Source organism: Apaloderma vittatum, unplaced genomic scaffold (assembly GCF_000703405.1).
Source record: "Apaloderma vittatum isolate BGI_N311 unplaced genomic scaffold, ASM70340v1 scaffold2028, whole genome shotgun sequence".
NCBI classification, from domain to species: domain Eukaryota; kingdom Metazoa; phylum Chordata; class Aves; order Trogoniformes; family Trogonidae; genus Apaloderma; species Apaloderma vittatum.
The window spans coordinates 5,084-27,953 of NW_009728833.1; the positions used below are offsets into that span (position 1 = coordinate 5,084).

At 42.4% G+C, this 22,870-nt stretch overlaps 1 protein-coding gene across 1 annotated transcript in view; it reads left to right on the forward strand.

Moving 5' to 3' along the window:
• The window catches only part of DTD1 (D-tyrosyl-tRNA deacylase 1), a gene marked incomplete at its 5' end in the record, with an annotated part of 23,280 nt that extends 1,502 nt beyond the window's left edge, over window positions 1-21,778 (forward strand). Inside the window, 4 exons of the mRNA XM_009874201.1 lie at window positions 1,072-1,307; window positions 8,992-9,089; window positions 19,475-19,651; window positions 21,159-21,778. Of these exons, the coding sequence (XP_009872503.1) occupies window positions 1,072-1,307; window positions 8,992-9,089; window positions 19,475-19,630 (490 nt within the window). The remainder of the gene's footprint in view (window positions 1-1,071; window positions 1,308-8,991; window positions 9,090-19,474; window positions 19,652-21,158) is intronic.
• Window positions 21,779-22,870: the final 1,092 nt, after the last annotated feature.

Below are 22,870 nucleotides of genomic sequence, written 5' to 3' on the forward strand. Positions count from 1 at the left end.
GAATCATGTTTGGAAACAACCATGGTTTAGGATGATCTTGTTTCATGCTGAGTGGGATTTTGCGGTGTGGTGGGAGGATTGAGATTCCCAAAGCTATTCACATGTTAAATAGTGTTGTGACACATAAAGTCAGATAGTAAAGAGTGAGTTTTCAAGTCAGATAGTAAAGAGTAAGTTTTCTGACTTCCTATGCCAGCTTTGTCACCCTGTAAGTTGCAGTTAATTCTCTCTTGATCTCATGCTGTGTAAAATGATGATGTTAATTGGTCTGACAATGTTTTGCATGTGTGTAAGCTCTCTTCGTTGTGGCTCTGCCCACTGCAATGAGATCCCTGTGGTTTAGGAAGGAAGGGACAATCATAGAATGGTTTGAGCTGGAAGGGACCTTAAAATATCACCTGGTCCCACCCCCCCTGCCATGGGCAGGGACACCTCCCACTAGACCAGGTTGCTCAATGCCCCATCCAGCCTGGCCTTGAACACTGCCAGGGCTGGGACTTCCACAGCTTCTCTGGGCAACCTCTTCCAGTGTTTCATCACCCTCACAGAAAAGACTTTCTTTCTAATGTCTAATTTCTAATGTTTTGCTCTATTTTAAAACTGTTTCCCCTTGTTCTGTTGCTGCTTGCCCATATAAGCAGTCCCTCCCCAGCTTTCCTGTAGCCCTGTTCAGATACTGGAAGACCGCTATAAGGTCTCCCTGGAGCCTTCTCTTCTCCAACCCCAACTCTCTCAGCCTGTCCTCACAGCAGAGGTGCTCCAGCCCTCTGACCATCCCTGTGGCCCTTCTCTGAGCCTGCTCCCACACGTCCATGCCCTTCTTATGTTGGGAGCTCCAGAGCTGGACACAGTACTCCGGTTGGAATCTCACCAGAGCAGAGTAGAGGGGGAAAATCACCTCCCTTGGCCTGTTGGCCATGCTAAAGGGGTATCTTGATAAAGGAGTGTCTTGTTATGTGGAGGCAGAATGAGTATGCATATGCCTTTTGTCTCATCCTGTGTGATGGGCCTTAACTTGTACCTGTTGATCCTGCATGGGACAGTTTAGGAATTATCTTTTTCTGCTCCTAGGGTTCGAAAGATCTTGAACTTGCGAGTATTTGAAGATGAAAGTGGAAAGCACTGGTCCAAAAGTGTGATGGATAAACAGTATGAAGTATTGTGTGTGAGTCAATTTACTCTCCAGTGCATCTTGAAAGGAAACAAGCCCGACTACCACATGGCAATGCCCACAGAGCAGGCGGAGTCTTTTTATAACAACTTCCTAGAGCAGCTAAGAAAAGCCTACAAACCAGAGCTTATTAAAGGTAAGGGCAGAATGTTGGTAAGGTGTGGAGAAATTGATGTATCTCTGTATATATACATCTTTATCCTTGGGCTTTGGAAAATGCCCTGTTTCTGAAATGCTTTCAATCAATTTACATTTTGACAGCAGCTTTTTTAACTTCTCTTTTCAGTGAATAAGAGTTACACGCCTGAAACGAGCAGTCGCTGTCGTTAAGTGCCTGGATGTTGGCACTTGTTTTCCAGTGCTTAGTGCAAAAAGAGCTTTCACTTCTGCTTTTTTTTTTCATTTTGAAAACATAGATTTAGAAACCCAAGAGTGGCTCCCTGTGCTATTGTGTCAGATAAAGCCTGCATCTGAAACTGCTGGAAGCAAGGGTGCCACCTCTTAATTAAAAATTTTGCATTCTTTTTAAGCTTTGCCAGTCTACTTTGTGCTGCATCCAAGTCTGTTAGGTTCTTATGATTGAAGTTTCTGTTGTGCCAATTACTTTGCCATTTTTTTTGTTTGTTTGCTTGTTTTATATATTTAATTTTGTGTATGCAAAGTTTTTGAACCGTGGCAGTTTCCTGTGGCGCATCAGCAGAAAGTACAATTTCCCTGAGGTGGGGTGGATTAGAACACAGCACTTTGACCCACTGTCAGGCTGTATGTGAGCAGGACTGCTTGAGTGTAAATGTGACTTTGTGAAATTATAATACGTGGGCTGTGATTTAGTGCGGCGTGCAAATGTACCAAATTCTGCCCTGAAAAGGTCCTAAGGAAATCAGAACCTGACTTGCTGGGGACTGCCCTAGGTGCTGCTGTGGTACAGAGGGTGATGGAAGGGCCCTGGGAAGGAGCACTGATGACTGAGCTGCTGGACTATTCAGATTGGCTCAGGTTGTTAGCATGAGGCTCTACCTTCTGTCTTCAAAATCTGTACTCATGTGTTTCCCCAACACATACGCCCTCGTGGGGAGATTAGAGTTTGATTCTCTGGATTGCTCTAAGTGCCCTTCCCTTTGATCTTACAAATTACTTAACGCGTTTTAGAAGAATAATTATTTCAAGTGAAATTTGTGTTCCTGAGTCAAAGACAGATCAATAAATGTCTTGCCATATTGCCTAAGATTCTCGTCCCTTTTTTTTTTTCACCAGACTAGATGTGGCTGTTGGAAGTTGAGCTACTAGATGTGCTGCTGTTGTAGGTGCTGGGCAGGCAGCAGTTCCATATGGTCTGTCTGAAGCTTGCCGGTTAGGAGCTCAGAATGGTTTGCTGTGGTCTTTGTGGAACACTTACTGTTCTTTTGCAGCCAGAGCAGAGGGACATTTGACAAGCAAAATCTCGGAGAAGGCTCTGAGCCACGGTTCCTAGCTTCACCCTGCAAATGGACACCCATGTCTGGGAAAGAGAAGGTCACATCAGAAGTCCTTGGTTGATCTTGCTCCAGTGCTTTCTTGAGAATTTTTAAGCACCTCACTCCACTCTGAGGAGCAGAGCTGGTGAATGCAGCGCAGAGTACTCCGTTGTGCAAGTTAATATCAAAAAACTAGGCCTACCCAAGCTTCTCCTTGTGTGTCAGGGCCTTTACTCTCCATCTTGAATGCAGATTTAGTCTTCTGTGGCAGTAAGGATGGGCATGGCAGTGAGTATGGAACACCTCACTCTCTTAATAGCAATATCCGAGTAAATATGAGAAGACTATTCCACAAGCAGGAGTTTAATTCATATTAAGGTTTGGTGCAAGTTGAAAGCAGAATTATTTTCTCTGATTAATCTCTTTGTGAGTGTTGTCATTTTGGAATAAGTGCTCTTATTGGGAGCAAGAGTACTTGCATGGGGTTAATTAGGAATAATTGTCCAAATAGACAAGCTTAGAAGTAAATTCTGAATAAAACCACTGTGAACTTTCTAGGTCATGATGCTTGAGATATGTCCAAAAATATTCTGAAAGTAAATTACACTTCATTTTCAAGTCTTTACATCTCACATGTGGCTTGGCTGTCTCACCTCATATGAAGATCTTCTTTGCCTCTGAGGAAGGCATGCATGCCAGATTCATAGGGAAAAGGAATTTGAATGAGATTGGTGTCCAGCAGAATCAGCTTGTCACTTTAGTTGTATTATCCTGTTGCAAAGGATGTTGCAAGGAGGTGACTTATCAGTCAAGAAGTCTTAAAGTGGGGAAAAGTACTTACTACATTGAAGAGCATTGTGGTATAAAAAGCAGGAAAAGAAACAGTGTTTAAGAGTAACTTGCTGATGTTTACCATGGACTGTACAGGGTGATGTGATGAATTTACCCAAAGTTTCTGTGGCAAAAAGCTACATCCAAGGAGAGTGGATTATTTCTTCTTTCACTCTGACTGAGAAATGAAAGTCAATCCAGACAGACTCTTGGGACAAAGAGAGAAGAGATGATGTCTTCAGTTTCTATGTGGTCCTATGCAGAAGAGGAATTTGTCCACATCAGAGTTTCAGAAGCTGAATTCAAGGGCAGAACAGTCAAATCCTTTGCAGCCTGTCTGCCCAAGCACCACTGAGCTGATGTGTTCCACTGCTGCACTCTTAGGTGAGTGCAAAATGCGCTGGTACCATAGATGTCAGTCTCATTTAGGGAAGTCAGGTGTGTCTCTCAGTTTAGCTCTTCAGGACAGCGTAACATGCAAATAAAAAAATGCTTTCTCTGAAAAGTTGTATGAATTGCCGTTTACTGAAGGGTGTGTCTCTCAGTTTAGCTCTTCAGGAAACCGTAACATGCAAATGAAAAATGCTTTCTCTGAAAAGTTGTATGAATTGCCGTTTACTGAAGCTATGGTAGGCACTGTGATGAGGGGGGGGAAGTCAGGAGCACGTTTTTGAGTCAGGCAGGCAGCACTGGGGAAGATTCTGCGATGAAACATCTCTTCCTAAGGAAGGATTAGACATTGTTTTAAGAAGCAATTGTGAAACTAGGTTTTACCTTTCCCTTGTTCTTTCAGGGTATACCAGACCCTAAAGCTGAAGAGAAAAAAGCTGTGTTACAGTGAGGGCACTTCTTGGGCTGTGGGGACCAGTGGACTGCTGGAACCTGTATAAGGGAAAAATCTGGAAGTGTTCCATGAGGAAAGCACATACAGAGACAGGCAACAAAGCTGGTGAAGGGTCTGGAGAACAAGTCTTAGGAGGAACAGCTGAGGGAACTGAGGCTGTTTAGTCTGGAGAAGAGGAGGCTGAACAGAGACCTTACTGCTCTCTTACAACTGCCTGAAAGGAGGTTGTAGTGGGGTGGGTGTTGGTCTCTTCTCCCAGGTAACAAGTGATAGGACTAGAGGAAATGGACTTAAGTTATGCCAGAGGAAGTTTAGATCAGATATTTGGAAAAATTTCTTTACCAAAAGAGTGGTGAAGCATTGGAAAGGCTGCCCAGGGAAGTGGTGGAGGCACCATCCCTGGAGGGGTTCAAAAAATATGTAGATGTGGCACTTTGGGATATGGTTTAGTAGTCAGGGTGGTGTTGGTTGATGGTTGGACTTGATAATCTTAGAGGTCTTTCCAAACATTAATGATTCTATACTGTGCAGGGACTATGGTCCATGAATCTACAGGACACATCAATTTGTGAGAAGGGAGGATGACAGCTGCTTCTGACATCACCTTTGCGGTGTGTTTGAATGCTTGAAGATGAGGGTGTGTGGTACTCCACAAGACATTTTGGATTAAGACCAGTAAAAGGATTTTGGAATGTGTGAGGGAATTCTCCCTCAGCTGGCTTTTTAAATCCTTTGAGAGAATGAGGTTGCTGAGACTGAAGCCTGCTCTGCCCTACATGTTGTGATGGTTGCACAGCGCTGAGACCTGTCTCTGAGAGGAAGGCCTCAAGGAGAGAGGCTATAAAGGAGAGCAGCATTAACAGACATTTCTGTTTTAAGTACTGCTTCCATTAGCTCTAAATATTAAACTTTCTGAGCTATGATTCACCTTGATCTGAGGTGACCTTGAATCAAAAGACTGGAAGTTTTAGTAAGAAGAGAATGGGAGGGAGCTGTTAGAGAAAGATGTCCCTTGATGGAAGGTCTGATGCTAAAACAAGATGGAAACTGCTGGTGACGTGGGAGGAGTGCTTTGCGTGTTCTGGTAGAGGTGAGGGCTTATTTGACCACTTTGTCAGTCTTTGACAAAAGATGCCTGTGAAGGTAACTTTTATTCTTAGATCCGTACGTGTATGGGAAGTACAAAAGGCAGTCCTCTTCTGCGAGGGAAGTACATTAGAAGGATGGTATGGTGTGTAGAGAGCTATTTGAAAAGTTATGCTCCCACTAATAAAGTTGGTGATGATGTTTTTTGCTTCTTTTGTTAGAGAAAGACGCATTAGTTTGGACTGGTTTATGTGATGAACATATAGGTACTTCTCTGTCCATATATGCTGCAGCTCAGTAGTGCCTGCTTGACCTTCCTATAAAGAAGCAATATAACAATTTTCTAAGCATGTCAGTTCGTTCTTACCTCGTTGTCTGCATGAAGTTATGGAGTCTTGTTTTACTGCGCTTGGCACATGTTTCTGTGTAGGAAACCATCCCTTGAAATTCCTGCACCGTAGTCAGTATTTCTGAGAGTCTCTTAAGACTCTTGCAGCTAACCAAAAGCAGCAAGTGTTTGTCAAGCTTCTGTTTTTCAACGGAGAGTAATTTTTAGACATCTCTGAAAACGTAAGTCTGCATGATTCACCAGCGAAACTGTAAGCTACAAGTTTAGGGAAAAAACTGCCTGGGTTTTCCCTGCAGGTTCTCATCTGTCATGGGTGGCAAAGGGTTTGAAAACTGCTGGCAAATGATAATCACTAGTTTTTCGATTGCTCCGACGTCTTTTCTCAGTGGGATCCCTTACATGTTTCAGCCTTCTGCAGATTTATAAAATGAGAATAGGTCTTCTTGCTTTTTTACTTACTTTGTAAATACTTTTGTCTCATAAATTTTCTGTTATTTTCTGTAATTATTTAGTATCTCTCTTCTTTTTTTCTTTTGCACCGTTAGCTGGCATTCAGAACACACTGATCCTTTCCTGAAATACCGACAGCTTTGTGGTGCCTGTAACTACCCAATTTACCCAATCAAGTCAGCTGCACTTTTTAAAAGCAGTAACTGTTGATATGGCAGTAAATTCTGATGTGCCATTCTTTGATGCCACCGCAGCCTCAGTTGTCCCCTCTCTCCAGAGCATATTGAGACTACAGTAGAGTTGTCAGATGGGAAGATGTTTTCACTCCTGCTGTAGTAGTTCTTAGGTTATGTGAAGGAAAACTGGTCTGCACACAAAGGAGCACAGGGACGGGCAGGAGAACCCAAATTTTGGTTGCAAACCCTGACCAGGCCCCTCCCAAGGCTGTCCTGGGGGACCCTCAGTCCTGTGGTCCATGTTTGATGCCCATCTCGGGGAGTTAAGGAAAGTGGCTCTCTGGAGCACCTTTCAGAGTGAGGGTGTTCACTGCGTAGGGATAGGGGACATGTGCAGGAGTGGAGCATTTCAAGGTGAAGTAAGACTTATTATGGAATGTTTGGGTGAAGAACCAAAGCCAGGTGGATTTAAGTGATTTTGGGAGGAACAAGCATGAGAAGATAAAGGGTTGAGAGTCCAGCTACTGGAGGGGTCCATAATATATCTATGTATGTACTTATTTCCTGCTAATGGGCCTTCATCCTGATGAGCCAGCAAGGAGGCTGGGGTGAGGCTGTAGATGCTGGTCGTGTTTGTGTGAGTGCTGAGAGTGTCTCTGTTGGTATCTGTGCAGCCGTCTGTCTGTCTGTCTGTCTGTGTGTAGCATACTGTCTGTGTGTGTCTGTGAGTGTGTGCCTGCTGGGAACACACGCTCAGCCTTGCTACTGCTTGGAGCTGGGGCTGTGCAGCCGTACCCTTGTTGGATTTCTAGATTTGACATCAGTAACATTTCTCAGCCCATGTGAAACACTGAAGAAGATTGATTTGATGAAAGGAGCCTGGGTAGAGACAGAGACTGCAGAGACTGTGTAGAGACTGTAGGGACACTTCTGCCACCTCCTCTGTGGGCGGAAAATGTCTGAGGAGTGCAGCTGGTAAAATTGTGCAGCTTTTTGTTCAGGAGCTTACATTCCTGTTCACAGAAATACTTTATTGTATCGTGCTCTTACCTCCTTCCCATTGGCATTTCTGTTGCTGTGACTCTTTGAAACCTTTTCCTTGGCTGCTGAAATGCAGTGCTATAGTTTTTGGCTTTGCCGGAGCTTTTATCTCTAGCTTGTGGGGTGGCTTGTGGCGTGCAGCCTTTGGAAAACCAGTTGGACAGTAGATCTGTTGTGATATGGCCTGTATGTGTTGGACAGACCTGAACAAGCCTTTTCTTTTTTTCTTTCTTTTTCTTTTAAGCAAGTATCAGATTTCTATCTGACAGTATTTGACAGGGAGAGACTGAAAACTCTTCCAGAGCGATATGTTCCCAGTAACACAGTGGTGAAAAATCAGGACAGTTTGATTTGACCTCTCTTCAGTCAGGGGCATCACATGTTGCTGTGGAAGCTGTGTAGCTATCCATGTGTGTATTCCCACCGGGTAGTTGCTCCACTGAAGTTTGAGCCGTAACTTTAAAGTTACGGCTTTCAACATGAAAGAGGATTTGTTTGTGTTGCTGAGCAGGCTCCAGGCCTGCCTTCTGAGTCTTTGGATAACTGCTGTCTGCTTCCAGCAGTAAACCTTTTTCTCTTCCATGCATTTGCATTGATATGATAGCATCCGTTCTGGTTGGTTTCCCTACCAGGAAGGTCTAGGAAGGCTTAGGTGTGCAGGGCAGAGTAGAACATGTGGGAGTGAGCAGTCAAGTAGGCTCAGCCAGGAGTGGGGTGAGTTTGAGGAGTAGAAAGCTACACTAGAAAAAATGGAGCAAGGCAGTTTGCACAAGTTAAAATGAGACATGAGGAGAAGACAGCATACAAAGGGATGGCTTCTGTAGATGATACAGGATAAAAATGTCTCTTGACAAAGAAACTTCTCAAATGCTTGCCAAAAATTGTGGTCTGTGCTTCAGCTGGTGTGCTAATAAATGCCACTGATGACAGATGACATCGTCATTTCTGATTTTGGAAGTGTATTCTTGTGAAGTAGGTAGTGTTGCCTACTCACCATCCGGTGAGTACACCATTGGAGTACTGACTGTCTTTTATCCACCCTTTTTTTCCAAACTCTGTCAAAGAATGGCCTAGGCTGCAATCAGGAACATAAAAACTGCTCTTACAGATTGGGACTGAGCTGCACGTCGCTGTCTTCTGCTTCTGAGTCTTCAATGTCATATGCTTTGGAGTAGGCTCTGGGTCTTTTCAGTTTTTGCCTATGCATAAGATTCCTTCAAAACATCGACTGGTTACCTAGACTGGATCCCTAGACTTAGTAGTCTTAGCTTTTACCTTCTTTGAAATTTCAACTCCTGTCTATGAGAACTGTCCTGCCTATCCTGAACTATGAGCACCTTGATTATCTGTAGACTTGGTTGTTTTGTAGACATTTCTGTATTTAGCTGCATATTGATGGTTTCTGAATGTCAGACCACATAGCAGGGTGCACATAGACTGGGCTTTTTTTCTTAGCAGCTTTCTGCAGTGTGCTAGTTGGCTCTCTTTCTGTGTATTTTCTTTTCTTTTTAGGAGCACATTTGGTAAAGATTTTGGTATGTGTTATCCTTCCAAGAGCCCTCAGTGCTTGTTGTCCCTTCCCTTTTCAGATGGCAAGTTTGGTGCCTACATGCAGGTACACATCCAGAATGATGGTCCTGTAACAATAGAACTGGAGTCCCCGGCTGCCACTGTTGACCCTAAACAGGTAAGTGAGCCAGAAGGTCTCTCTGCAATGGGCAGATGTATAGGATGTGCCTGCTCTGCAGATTTGTAGCATTCCTGTTATGAAGCAGTATACCTGCCCCCACATCCCCTTTTTTTGTTTTTAGTGAAGTTTCTTGACGTTTAGGGGCTTATGTATGTGGGTTGCTGGTGGGTAGCTGCAGCCCTGCCTCTTTCTCAGGAACAGCACCAAATTTAAATAGTGGATGAATGGAAGGCAGTGGATGTAGGTTTTTTATATTTTAGTAAGGCTTTTGATACCATCCCTCACATCATCCTCCTGCACAAGTTGTCCAGCTGCGGGATGAGCACCATGCACTGAGCAAAGAACTGGCCAAAGAGCAGAGCTCAAAGGGCTGCAGTGAATGGGGCTACATCTGGCTGGTGACTGCTCACCAGTGGTGTTCCGCAGCGTTCAATTCTGGGGTCAGATCTGTTCAATATTTTTGTCAGCGATCTGGATGCAGGAGTTGAATGAAGCATTAGTACCTGGGAGGTGCTGCTGATTCTCTTAAGTGACAAGAAGCCTCGCAGAGGGGTGGATCTGAATAGTTTGGAACGTAGGACAATCATCAGTGGCATTGAGTTTAACAAGAACAAATGCCAGATTCTGCACCTGGGGTGCACTAATGCTGGACACAAGTATAGATTGGGAGAGGAGCACCTTGAGAGCAGCCCTGCAGAAAGTGGCCTGGGGTTGGTGGGTGGCAGCAGGCTCAGTGGGAGTCAGCAAAGTGCCCTGACAGCCAAGAGGACAAACTCCATCCCGGGGTGCCTCCAAAGCAGCATGACCAGGTGCTTATCCCACTGTATTCAACATTGGTGTGGCCTCACCTTGAGTACTGTGCGCAGGGCTGGGCCTCACCCTTTAAGAATGATGTGAAGGTGCTTGAATGCATCCAGAAGAGGGCAACAAAGCTGGTGAAAGGGCTGGAAGGCATGTCCTGTGAGGAGCAGCTGAGGACTTTGAGCTTGTCTAGTTTGGAGAAAAGGAGGCTGAGGGGCAACCTCATTGCTCTCCACAGCTTCCTGAGGAGGAGAGATGAAGAGGGAGGTGCTGATCTCCTCTCTCTGGTATCCGGTGATGGGATGTGTGGGAATGATTCAAAGCTGTGTCTGAGGAGGTTCAGACTTGACATTAGGAAGCATTTCTTTACTGAGAGGATGGTCAAACACTGTAACAGCATTTAAGAGGCATTTGGGTAATGTTCTTGGTAATATTCTTCAACTCAGCACTGAAGTTGTCAGGCAGTTGGACTACATGTAGTCTAGTTGTAGATGTAGACTAGTTGTAGGTCCCTTCAAACTGCAACTATTCTATTCTATTCTATTCTATTCTATTCTATTCTATTCTATTCTATTCTATTCTATTCTGTTCTGTTCTGTTCTGTTCTGTTCTGTTCTATTCTATTCTATTCTATTCTATTCCTTTCTAGCTGCAGTTTGTCCCATGTAAATTGATCCTTCCAAATTACCTGACCAGTTGAGCAGCAAGTTAAAGTCACTTTGCTAATCATGTCTGTCCGTGAGTCACCGTCTGACCATCACCCTTCTGAATTAAAAATCAGACATATGGGTTTTTCAGTCAGTCATCCATGTTTATACTTGCTCTTTTAAAGTCTGCTTAAAGGTTCTGTGATAACTGCAGTGCAACTGGTGGCTGTAGTTGGTGGGAATTGTGCATCCCCTGGAATTCTGCATACTAAAGGCATTTGGAGCCTACTGGGCGAACAACATGGGAAAGCTTAAAGAAGCGTCTTTTGTTGCCTTAAATAGCTAAGGTATCTTGGTTTGGAGTTGGTTTTGGTTTACCTCCAGATTCTATTCTGTGTCCTTCTGTGATGTTTTAGCTCCTGAAAGAATTACATCTGGTCCTGGTCTTTCTTTCTGTCCCCTCAGAGCTTTAGAACAAAGCGTTCTCAGAGCAAACCATGCCTAATTAGCAGCAGCAGCTCTGTGTTTGCAGTGCTGGATTTTGCAAGTTTCCATCTCTTTCTTGAGGAACATTGGCATGTTTAAGGGTTTTGCCTTCACAGTTACCTGGGTTTCCATCTGAAAACACTTTCCTGATGGCCACAACTTGGGCTGAAGACTGGGAAAGATGCTGGTTTTCCAACTTTGTCTGGCGTGAGTTCCCTGTTGATTATGAATGATTCTGCTTCAGTCTTGTCTGCTGATTGCTTTCTTTTCCTCCTTAAACCTCATTCTTTGTGAAAAAAGATGAGGCTTTTTGTGTGGAATGTGCTTAGAGCACTGTCATTTATCCTAAGGTAAGGCTACACCAAGTCTCTTCTTACTGAGTCTGTGCCAGGACCCCACAGAAAAGAGGACGGAGAGAATCCTTCTGTGGTCTGAGTGAGTTCTGGACAGTCCTTATGTGAGAATAAGAGTAAGGTAGATTTGCTTACCTTCCTTCTGTGACGTGTGCTCCACACACATTTCATGAGCCACCCTCAGTTCCAGCTTGTTGCAAGTCCTGCTGTGGGGGGTTCTTGTCTGTCACAGGAATGGATGAGCTCTTACAGTGGCACAGACGCTGATAAAGCAATCCAAAATGTGTACTTTCGACTCAGAAAGAATTTAATCTATGCCATGTTTCAAGGAACTCTGTTTGCTTGAAAATTGGCAGCTCTTTTAACTGTTACTGGTTATCTTTTCCAGCCCTGGACCTTAACAGATGCTGTCGGAGGCACTGCTGTTTCTGACACTCTTAAGCATCCCTTCCTGATACCATTTGACGTGTGCACCATCATCTCTCACCCATCATAAAAGACGTGGGATGAGAAAAAAACAATTTAAATTTGTCATTCTCTTCTCTCTCCCCTGCCTGTTGCATTTTTTTTCTCTCATGCAGTCTGTTGATTTGGTTATAGCATGGGAACTAAGGCATAGAGATGGTGTGCTTTTAATCTTTTTGCTTTCTGCTTTAGCAAGAGGAGATAAATAAACCATCCTGCAGTGCTTAATGTGATGTTAACAGAAAAAGATTAGACAAGTAAGTGCTGATGGAAAGCTCTTTCTTGTCATTGACTGTGACAATGAAATACCTCTTTTTTTTAGTGATTGCCTGCAGTTGTAATCAGTAATCTGATTAGCAATGTACTTAGTAAAAATGCAATTGAATTAATTAATCAAAATGTATTTTTATATTCCTTGTGCTAGAGAGGTATAAATAAATCACAGAACTGACAAAAATGAATGAAAAAAGGAATATATCCTCCTCATAAAACAAACACATATGTGTGCGTATGTATATGTAAAAAAAGAATATTACAGCTGTTTGTAAAACCATAGCAAGCGGGGGAAGCTACTACAGTTCAGTTTGATGTGAACTGTTCAGTTCCATTATTGTCTGATTTAATACTAAGCAAATGAGTTGAAAGCACGAAGTAAGTCAGAAGATTCTTACACCAGCAGTAGTTAGCGATTGCTGGGCCATTTATGAAGAGTTGTGGTTTTTATGGAATTTGGACACGTGAATAGAATAATACAAAAAATAAAAATAGCTGGCATTTAATTGATCTGTTAAAACACCAGGGTTTTTTTTTGGTGTGATGCACAAGAAATTTTGCCTGAAAGGCAAAATAAAGCAATGGTTTAGAAACTGAGTCAAAAATGTGAAAACGTTCCTACATAGTCTTTGAGAGTGAGGGTAGATCAAGTATTTCTCTTCAGTCTTGGCTATGACGCAGGAAACAAAGGGTTTTTTCCTAATGTTCTAGTGCAAATCAAAAGCATTGCAACTTCCAGCCTTAACCAGTGAAGCAGTTTTGGATAATCACAGAATCACAGAATGTCAGGGGTTGGAAGGGACCTCTAGAGATCATCTAGTCCAGCCCCCCTGCCAGAGCAGGATCACCTACAGTAGGTCACACAGGAACGTGTCCAGGCGGGGTTTGAATGTCTCCAGAGAAGGAGACTCCACAACCTCCCTGGGCAGCCTGTGCCAGGGCTCTGTCACCTTCACAGGGAAAAAGGTTTTCCTCATGTTTTTGTGGAACCTCCCATGCTCCAGCTTGTACCCATTGCCCCTTGTCCTGTCATTGGACATCACTGAGAAGAGCCTGGCTCCATCCTCCTGACACTCCCCCTTGACATATTTCTAAACATTAATGAGGTCACCCCTCAGCCTCCTCTTCTCCAAGCTAAAGAGACCCAGCTCCTTCAGCCTTTCCTCACAAGGGAGATGTTCCACTCCCTTCATCATCTCTGTGGCTCTGCACTGGACTCTCCAGCAGTTCCCTGTCTCTCTTGAGCTGAGGGGCCCAGAACTGGACACAATATTCCAGATGTGGCCTCACCAGGGCAGAGTAGAGAGAGAAGATAATTTCTTTTGAACTTACATGCATCCATTTGGATAATTGTAGAGGTCAGCACTAAGAGTGTAGCAAATTTCTCTGCTGCCTTGATGAAGTTTGCTGTGATCATTGCTGAGAGTATTTTAACTTTGCCAAGAGTGCTTTGTATGTTTATATCCTGTTTGGGGGAAGCTTAGGAAAATGTACTTTATATTTTTTCATAGAGATTTGTAACTAGTCGAAGTAGCCAGATAGGGAGAAGGAAGAGGTTTTAGAGGGTGCCTGGGGATGTGACATGGTGACAAGTCAAAGAAAGCTTCCTGAACTTTGAAAGCATTATGAATAATTATGGAATTCAGATTGGAAATACTCTGTGAATTTTTATTTCTTCTGCTAGAGGAAGTGGTGTAGCAGGTTCAGTGTTTAATGCATATATTCTAATTAGATGCTGACTGATATCTGTAGTCCTGTTTGTTCCATTACTCTCCAGAATGAAATAAACTACATTGTATTTTAAAACATATTTTGGAACTGGACTCTCTGGTGGGAGGGTTGAGAAGAATGAAAGGATTGGAGCAGATCTTGGGTTCTGAACCTGCCTCTATCATCAGTACTGTAAAGTAGCATGTACGCACTTCATCAATATGAGGAGAAAATAATAATGTTCTGCCTCTTGGAAATGTGTTTTGAATGAGAGAGGTACTTCTCAAGACTGACATTTAAGTAACTTACATTTTTAAGTGTCAGAAGGAACTTGATTATAGAAAATCTATTAAACAAATTCCACATAGATATTCTATTATTTATGCATTAAAAAAATCCTCATAACTGTGTAGCCGAAAGTGATTTCTCTGCTGAATGTGGAGAAAGCCCACATGTAGTATTTTAACTTTCCTATTACTTTTCAGTTAGATTATTTTAATGTAAAGAAAGTGCTTTCAGTTCCCCAAGTATGGTGTTGCTTCAGCTTGCATTTTTGTTTTAGGGAAAGATGGGCATTGTTTTGGCATTGTGTGATCAGTAGCACAGTCCTGGCACAGCTGGTGCCAAGTATTTTGTGATATTAAACTGTAGTAAACGACTGTACGGTGAGGGCCTCTGTCTCCAGCGAATGGATTTTTCTTGTTGTCTTTGAATTTGTTTTTTGTCACCTAGTTTTTCTTCCTTCCCATGTGAACATATGCACCATTACGAGAAAGAAACTACAGTCTTTTCCTTGGCAGCGTCAGCTGACATTTTTTCTAGATGCTGTGTTGCTGCCTTTGACATTTCTCTTCTTCCAGTTGCTCTGGTTCTTGTTTTGAAGAAAACAAATCCAAAACATGCAAGTTGGTTATCTTCTGCTGAAAGTTTTGGTGAGGAAAATGAACCAAAGTGAGCTCAGCTGGTTTTTTTTTGTCTCACAGGTGATAAAGAGCAATTGAAGAAAACTAGTGGGGAAGTCAAGCATCTGCTAAACTGCTTGGCTAGCGATTTTTTCCAAGATCGTGGGCAGAGAGGTAGACCAGGCTGACTAGTGGGAGGACTGGTAGCCCTTTTCTTGCCTCAGGCTTTGGGCCCATGTTGTGTAACTTCATTGTGTGCCGCTCATGTTTCTTCTAGGAACACAATAAAGTATATAATGCCTTGCATGCGCTGCTTGTTGGCCAAAAGGAGTGTGTCTTGAAAGAGAAAAAATGCTTCTAGTAACACTTTGATCCTAAGTCTAAGGTACAGACTTGTGGAAAGGAAAATAAAAAGTCAGATGATCTGCTGTCTCCTTAACAGACTGTGAAGACTACCCTTCTTCTGTCATGGCCTTTCCATCCATGTGTTTTTGCAGTAGACCTCTGATAATACTTTCACCTCAGGGCTATCATTTGCTTAGTGGCACCAGTATTAAACGCTGGATTTGTAATGCCCTATGGCAGTTTGAAGGATTGATCTCTTCCTGAAATGTAACCTGTCCTTAAAGTTAGGTTTTTTTTAAATTTCTTTTTTAGATTTGAAATTGTAGCAGTTTGGCACACCACTACTGAAAATTAAAACATAGAGCTGCAGATCTTGTTGTGGTTTGAGGTTCCAGAAGCATAAGCACCACCACTGACTTTTTGTAGACTGCTAACAAAATAATTCTCTTGCTGGTGTCATCACTTCTTCCTGGTGTTATCGCAGAAGGAAAAATTGTCTCTAGAGCAGCAACCAACCTCTGCGTGCACACTGCTCACAGACAAAAAGGAAAACACGGGATAAGTTTCTGAATTCAAGAAGGTAGAACTTCAAGGAAGGCAGACATTAAGGCATTTCTGAGTGTGGAAAATTAACTTCAGCAAGACAACCAGCCTGCAGAATTCGTAACATTTTCAAGTGGGGGGCTTGGTGTGTCAGTTTGTTTGCATATTTTGACTATGGAACATTGACTGCAAAAGTGATGTGACATATTATTACAGCTGATAAAACGGCAGACATTCCTGGTTTGGTGAAACCTTCTTTTACAGCACAGTCCAGCTTTCTGCTGTAATCATTCGATTTCTAGAATTTCGTGTCTGTGGTGTACTGCTAAATTGCATCAGGCTAGAATTTGTCAAAGAAGCTGTCAAACCAAATGTAAATTGTAACCTTTTTCCAGGCTGTTACTCTATGTGTTGGTCAATCTGTTGGGGATGAAGCAATGTGCGCATGATTGAGAGTTTATTAATTCGTCAGTAGTGTCTCAGCACTGTCAAATATCTGTATTACCATGGGCAAAAAGGTACTTTCTGTGGACTGAGGACTCTTACATTTTTATACATGGTCATGAGGGAGACTGACTTAAACACTTCAGATATTTCAAGACTTTTCTGACTTTTTCATGCTTCAGAAATTCAGCTGTTGGGTCAGACCAGGTATTGATCCCCAAAGCACAGGTTTTTACTGGCAAGGGGCCATGAAGGACTTCTGAACAGCCAGTTGGCTTTTGGGCAACAGTCCTGGCCAAAGTCGTAACACAAAACGATTCCAAGGTACTGTAGCTTGAGATAAAAGGATTGACGGATGTACAGGTCCACATCTGAAATTATTTTCCAGGTGTTTTCAGATTTAGTCGCTCCTGTTATGCCTGTAGTTAAGGCTGTCTTAATGGATAGAGGGGCAGTGATTCTGGTCCTGTGTAGGAATTTTTGCCTGTACCCAGCGTGTCAAGCTCAACGCGCAGGGTTATAAATGTGAACGTTTCTGGGCTTGTGCAGATGTAACTGCTACACGCGAGTGACCAGCCTGGCCTTACATCTTAGGCAGGCACAGTACTTTGGCCATGAGACGCTGCTGCTTCTGCTGTAAGACACCCACACTTTAAATCCAAGATGTTTCAGAAAAGAGTGAAATTTGGTTTAGAGATGTAAAGCTGAGTTAGAGACTTTCTGTACAGGTGCCCCATCTCCACAGCTAGCCTGCAGATATGATCAAGCAGTAACCACAAACAGCTCAGATGAGACAATGAGCACAGAACACACTCTCTGCTTAGATGGGAAGTGATAAAGATATGTTTCATTGAACCAGACTTGTATGTCTGAAGGTATATTCACTGTAATACCAAAAAATTAACTGTTGTGTTTCCAACTCACTGGCAGGTCTTTAACACATCCTTTTGAATTATTTAAACATCTTACAAGTGCAGAAATGAAAAAATTGCTATATGTGCAGTTCTTTTATTGCCTGCATAATGAGACTATGTATTTTGAGTACAAAGAAACACATTTTAAACTTTATGTCTGGGCTTTGATTCATAGACTGATCATGGTGTATGGAGGCTGATCACAGATTGGATGGCATGGATGTGTGTGTTTATGTCCATAGGTACACATAAATCCTTAGCTATTTCAGTATTATTTGAGTTTAGATTGATGAAAGAGTTCATAAATGAACTTAATCTAAATAAATCCTGTTCATATGAGACAAGAATTAACAGATCTTATCAAATTATCCTCTCACCTTGTCCAAATGAACTTTTGTCATTTTCTTTGAGGTACGTGAATGCTGCTATCAGATCATGCCAACCTGGAGTTGTTCTAAGTATTCCAAGGTTATTCCTGCTCCCGTTTTTTCTTCATCTGTTAGAGAAGTAGTTGGGTAGTCACCAGTAGAGCTTTGGATCTGCTGCAGAGCCAGGTGTGAAAATGGATCTGGATTTATCTCTATATATCTGCTGGGTTTTTTTGCCCTCTGCGCTACATTATCTGCAAACTAATTAGCCACAGAAATAGGTAACTTAGGAGGTCCTTCATGCTAAATAAATATGTCATAACTTCAGAGACCATCTGTTGCATACTGTTTACTGTAGGATATGAATATTACTCCTATTTCAACAGACAATACGGTCCCCTTATAAATCAAACTGTATGTACATATTTCTATTTCTCTCTATTTCTATTTCTCTCTATTTCTCTCTTTTTCTCTCTCCATTTCTGCCTCTGTATGTAAATCCTATATGAACAAATGCGCATTATGGATGTGGGTTGTGTATTACGTAACAGAGTTCACGGTGTGAATACACTGTTGTTTTTCATGTCTTGAAAATCCAAGGTTAGCTGTATTTGATTAGCTCACAATTGCTTAAACTATTGGTATCATGTTCTTCGGCTTCTTCTTTCAAGTAATAAGAAACACTAATTAAGAGGGGATACCATGTAATTCAGTAATCTCGTTATTTAGAGAAACAATGAAGTTTCATGGAGTTACAAGTTGAAGAACTACGAGGTAGTGTACATTTTTTCTCAGCATCATTGTCAAAGAAAGGTCACTGCTAGGAGTCTTGATGCTGCAGGAAGAGAATGGGGTACGGATTGCAACCGCTGTTTGTAGGTTGGTGCAGCATATTGTCAGACATCGGAGTTAAAATACTGCCTGTGTCATGCCCAGCATGTTTGTAACATCTGTGCACGTGGCTTGAGGACTGCATCACGCTAGACAAACAGATACATCGTACTCTGCCTCTTCACCTAGTGAAAATAAACTATTTTTAGTTTTGAAGTAACCAGCTGAGAATATTCCATGTTAATCTGGAAGTCCATGCGTGTGGGTGTCCAAGGAAAGTGTGTTACGTGGGATAAGGTACAAGGGGATGCTGTGCATCCTCCCAAAGCTCTGCAGTCTGCTCTCTTAGCTCTTCCTGGCTTGAAGCTCAGATTTACGTCTTTGTATGCATCTTCTATAGGCCTGTCTAATTCATAATCGACACACATATGCTAGCTTCTTTTATTCTATGAAGATTTCGCCTCAGAAGAGATCTTCTGGCCATGAAATTATGACTTATGACTAGTATACTTTATCTTGGGGAAGTTGTGGAAGCAGTAGAGAAAATCAGTAGATTACAGAAATTATCCAAACAGATAAACTGCACAAAGTTGGTGATGTAAGTAGCTATCAATGTGTAGTTGTCCCTGAAACTTACTGCAACCTGCTTCTCTGAAAGATGGGAAAGAGATGTAGAAGTGACAGCTGTGTGCTACTTGGTTTGACTCCTAGAGGCATTTCAGCTGAGAGGTAGCAAGGCAGTGTTACCTGAGTGTTTTGTCCAAGCTGATTTGAAATGGTTATTCTATATCCTAGGGGATGCTAAGGCTTATATATCTTGTTTCTTTGGATAGAGAATAAAATAAATTTATTCTTTTTTGCTGAATGGCTGAACTTGGCATACATGTGTTGTCAGCAACTTTGAAATTACAAAACTGCCACTTAAGACTCAAAACAGAAGAGGAGTTTGTTGGAATCCAGCTCCCCCTTTTGGTCCTTGAGTTTTATTCTTTTCTACATTTGCAGGTTGTGTTGGGTGAAGAAACCCTGGAAAGCTGAGGGTAGTCCTTTGAATATGAGCACTTCTATACTTGGGGGGTGGTCATATTAGCATAGGATGATAATTCACTGTCTTTTCCAAATTTCTGAAAACCTAAGTCTTGGTTTTGTTTTGTTGATTCCCCCCCCATTCATTGATACACGTATTGGTGTTATGAATCCCCATTGCAAATTTTGTACAAAATCTCACACGTACTACTTTTTAGAATTAGTCTCGAAATTATTTTATTTCATGAAGTGTTTATACTTCCTTTGTGAATAGCTGACAAAACTTGAAAAACAGCAACAAAGAAAAGAGAAGACCAGAACCAAGGTGCCCTCTGAGTCAAGCAGAGAAAGAAATGCCCCCCGTAACAAAGATGACCCCAGCGCAAGCAGCGGAGCAGAAGGAGATGTGTCTTCGGAAAGAGAGCCTTAGCTCATCCAAAGCAGGTTTCAGGTCTGGCTTTTCCACTCCTCTGTAAATCCGTGTCCTCCAGCTTGGCAGTCTCTAACCCTGGGTGCTTTACTGAAGCAGCACTCACAGAGAGTAGCATTAGAAGTGCTTAAAGGTGAAATTCTGATAATCTTGCTGGTGGGTAACCTCTGCTTCTGTCTGCAGCTGGCACACCAGAATGCAGAAGTGGGTGAAAACCGCTTCCCAGCTGCGTGCCTGTGTAGCTGTGAGTCTGCCTGTTATGGTTCCTACACCTCTCTCCTCTGTTCTTTCTCAGGATGACTTGATAACAAGTTATTTCATGTATTTTCGTTATCTAATGAGTACATCAGGGTGGACACTGAGAGCCAGGCTTGCTGCCTGAAGTCAATGAGGACTAGGATTTTCTCTCCCTTCAGGCACTTGACTTACAGGACGTGCCTGGACATAACTAAATTGAATTAGACTGAATATAGACCTGAGTCCTTTGTGATGGATTATCTACATATGTAGATATGTATTTATCATATTCTTCCAGTCAGTTTTAAGTCTTCAAGACACAACTTCCATTGCCTTCCTTCCCTTGTCTCCCCTGAAAAGCTGCATTGCTGAATTTGAACTTTCAAACGTGTCCAAGCTCTCAAGAGAGTATTTTCTTCACCTGCACACTGGAGCCCTGAGCTGGCTCTGCAGTTTAATTATTAACAGCTTTGCAAAGTTAAGGTCTTTCTCTCATTTTCCTGTCCCTAAGTTCATTCTGGCTATAGACTCATAGAATAGAATCATAGAATCATTTAGGTTGGAAAAGACTTTTAAGATGATCGAGTCCAACTGTTAACCTGGTGCAACCATTAACCTGGCACTGCCAAGTACAATTCAGTATCAGGCATTGCTTGGAGAGTTGTTTTTTTTTTTAATTAAAAAAATAATAATACATGAATCCCCTTGGTGCTGAGACATTGGAGGATGATTTCTGTATTACAGAGGTTCATATTATCTGTGTGGTACTAACAGAAATGTAGTTGCATAAGGCGTTGAATAGGTGTCTGCAAATATGCTAATTTGGTTTGGATTGACCTGGAAAAGGGATCAAAGAAACCTTGAAGTCCACGGCCTTATTTCACTGGCCTCATGAAGAGCAGCTTCAAGACTGGTGTGAAACAGTTCTGTTCCTTTATTGAGTTGCAGTCAAAAGGAGCAGCTGGAATCACATGAGTTCTGCTCTCTTCAGCTTTGTGCCTCGTGCACCTTCCTGTTTTAGTGCTGGAGGTGAGCAGGCACACTGAGGAGGAGGAAGTGTTCTTAGAAAAGAAAGTGAGGATGTACTATTTCTCAGCCGTTGTTGGCCTGCTGCTGTGCTACAGGGATACAAGGTTTCCCCAACTGTTCCTGGGGTCTAAAATGTGGTCACTGATCAATTTTCATGCTGTGACAATAAGTCACGGACAATACTTTTCCCTACAATTTGGAGGAATCCTACCGTATTTCTACTCCACCTATAGTAATGTTCCTCTTTGTTTGCCTTCCACAGTTTCTCATACAAAAGCTACACTGAATTCTTGAAGAGAGACCCAACAGACATTCACCTCAGAACCACTCTTCAGTGATGCTGGAAAAGAAAGGAAAATGGGAAAACAGAGCTAAGACATTAGAAACCTATATCATTCTGTATTGAAACAACCAAAGCAATGCTGTCAGATTCAGTTATTAATGTGTAGTATCAGTAGTAACAAGGACATGTAACATTTTTGTGTATGTGTTTTCACATGACTGCTGAGTAAAGGGTGACTGTAGGCAGATTGTAGCAGAACATTCTCTATCAGTACATAAGATCCATTTCAGAGATAAATCAGGGTTTTTTCCTTAAACTTACACTTGAATTCTGAATATTATCCAAGCAGGCTTGTATTTTGATTCTCACTCTATGGTGTCATGTGCTACCTGTTTCCACGGCAGCGTATAGATCTGTGTATATTTTGGTATTTTGTTCAGCTGCTGTGTAACACCAAGCTAGGCAGTCCAGTCTTTCTGCATGGATTAAGTTATTAAAAGGAAAAGATCAGCTGCTAGTTGTTTATCATGTGGAACACATCTGTCTTGTAAAGTTTTTTAAAAACTAAAAGACTTTATTAAACAAATGATACTAGCTGAGTGCCTGTTGTCTTTCTCTGTTGTGTTCCCTAAAATACAGCCACGTGCGTAACAGAGTGAGTGACGCAGAGCAGAAGTTACAGGCTGAACTACTCCTACTAATGTAACTCATCCACTTCTTTGGAAGTGTGGAAATCAGGTTCCTGACCTGAAATCTTTGCTCTTTCCACCACATCCAAGTCCTTTATTTACTTTACAGTGGCCATCAGAACGCTGCAGCGGCTGCTCCGTGTACTGCATCGTGCGCCTGCTGACGTTTCTATCAGATTCTGTTCAAGTCAAACCAAGACGGGAGAGTTTCAGAACTGCACCCCGGTGTGGCTTTTTAAGATTCCCAAAACTGGGGTAAAGATCTGTCAAGCTACACACCTGACATTTAAAAAGAATGGTGAATAGCCAGGATTGATTGAAACATTACACTTAATAATTACACGGTGTTTCATCTGGCTGTTACATGCAATTTAGTTTGCCTGAAGCCACAACCTTGCCACAAGCAGGTGTTTTTTCTTTTCCAGATACACGTGTTGAGTCTTGTCCCTTCCGACTCTTCTTCATCTGGGACTGCAGCCTGATGGGCTGTTGTCAAATTAGTGCTTATTTGGCTGCAAAAGGCAAATTAAGTCAGGAAGACAGCAGAGTGCCTGCCTCTTGCGTGTTGACATGCCTGTTGAAGAAGGAGCCCTCAGGCCTATCTCATGTAGCTTAGGTGTCCCGCTTGCTCCAGCATCTTTGCAATGTTGTCTTCTGCTTTGCAACTTAAGAAAATAAAGGTGTGAAGAAGTCCTTACAGCCTCTTTGCACCCTGAAAGGTAAGTTGGTAGAAGCTAAACTATAAATAGGTCCTGGGGGAGGCAAGAAGTGGACTTTCATCTGGGTTTAAGCGGAGGTAAGTGGTGAAGAAGTGGCTCTTGGCCAAAGATTGGAGGAACCTCCTGCTTGATTCCCTGCTCAGCTACCACGCTTTCACTGAGTGACCAGGCTTCACGGTCTTTCTGAGTCTTCCTGCCTGTTCCTCTGCCTGGTATTTCTTAGGCTTGGTTGGTTTCTAGCACCTTGGTGAGCTTTTGTTGTCTGTTCTTGAAATAGATAAGG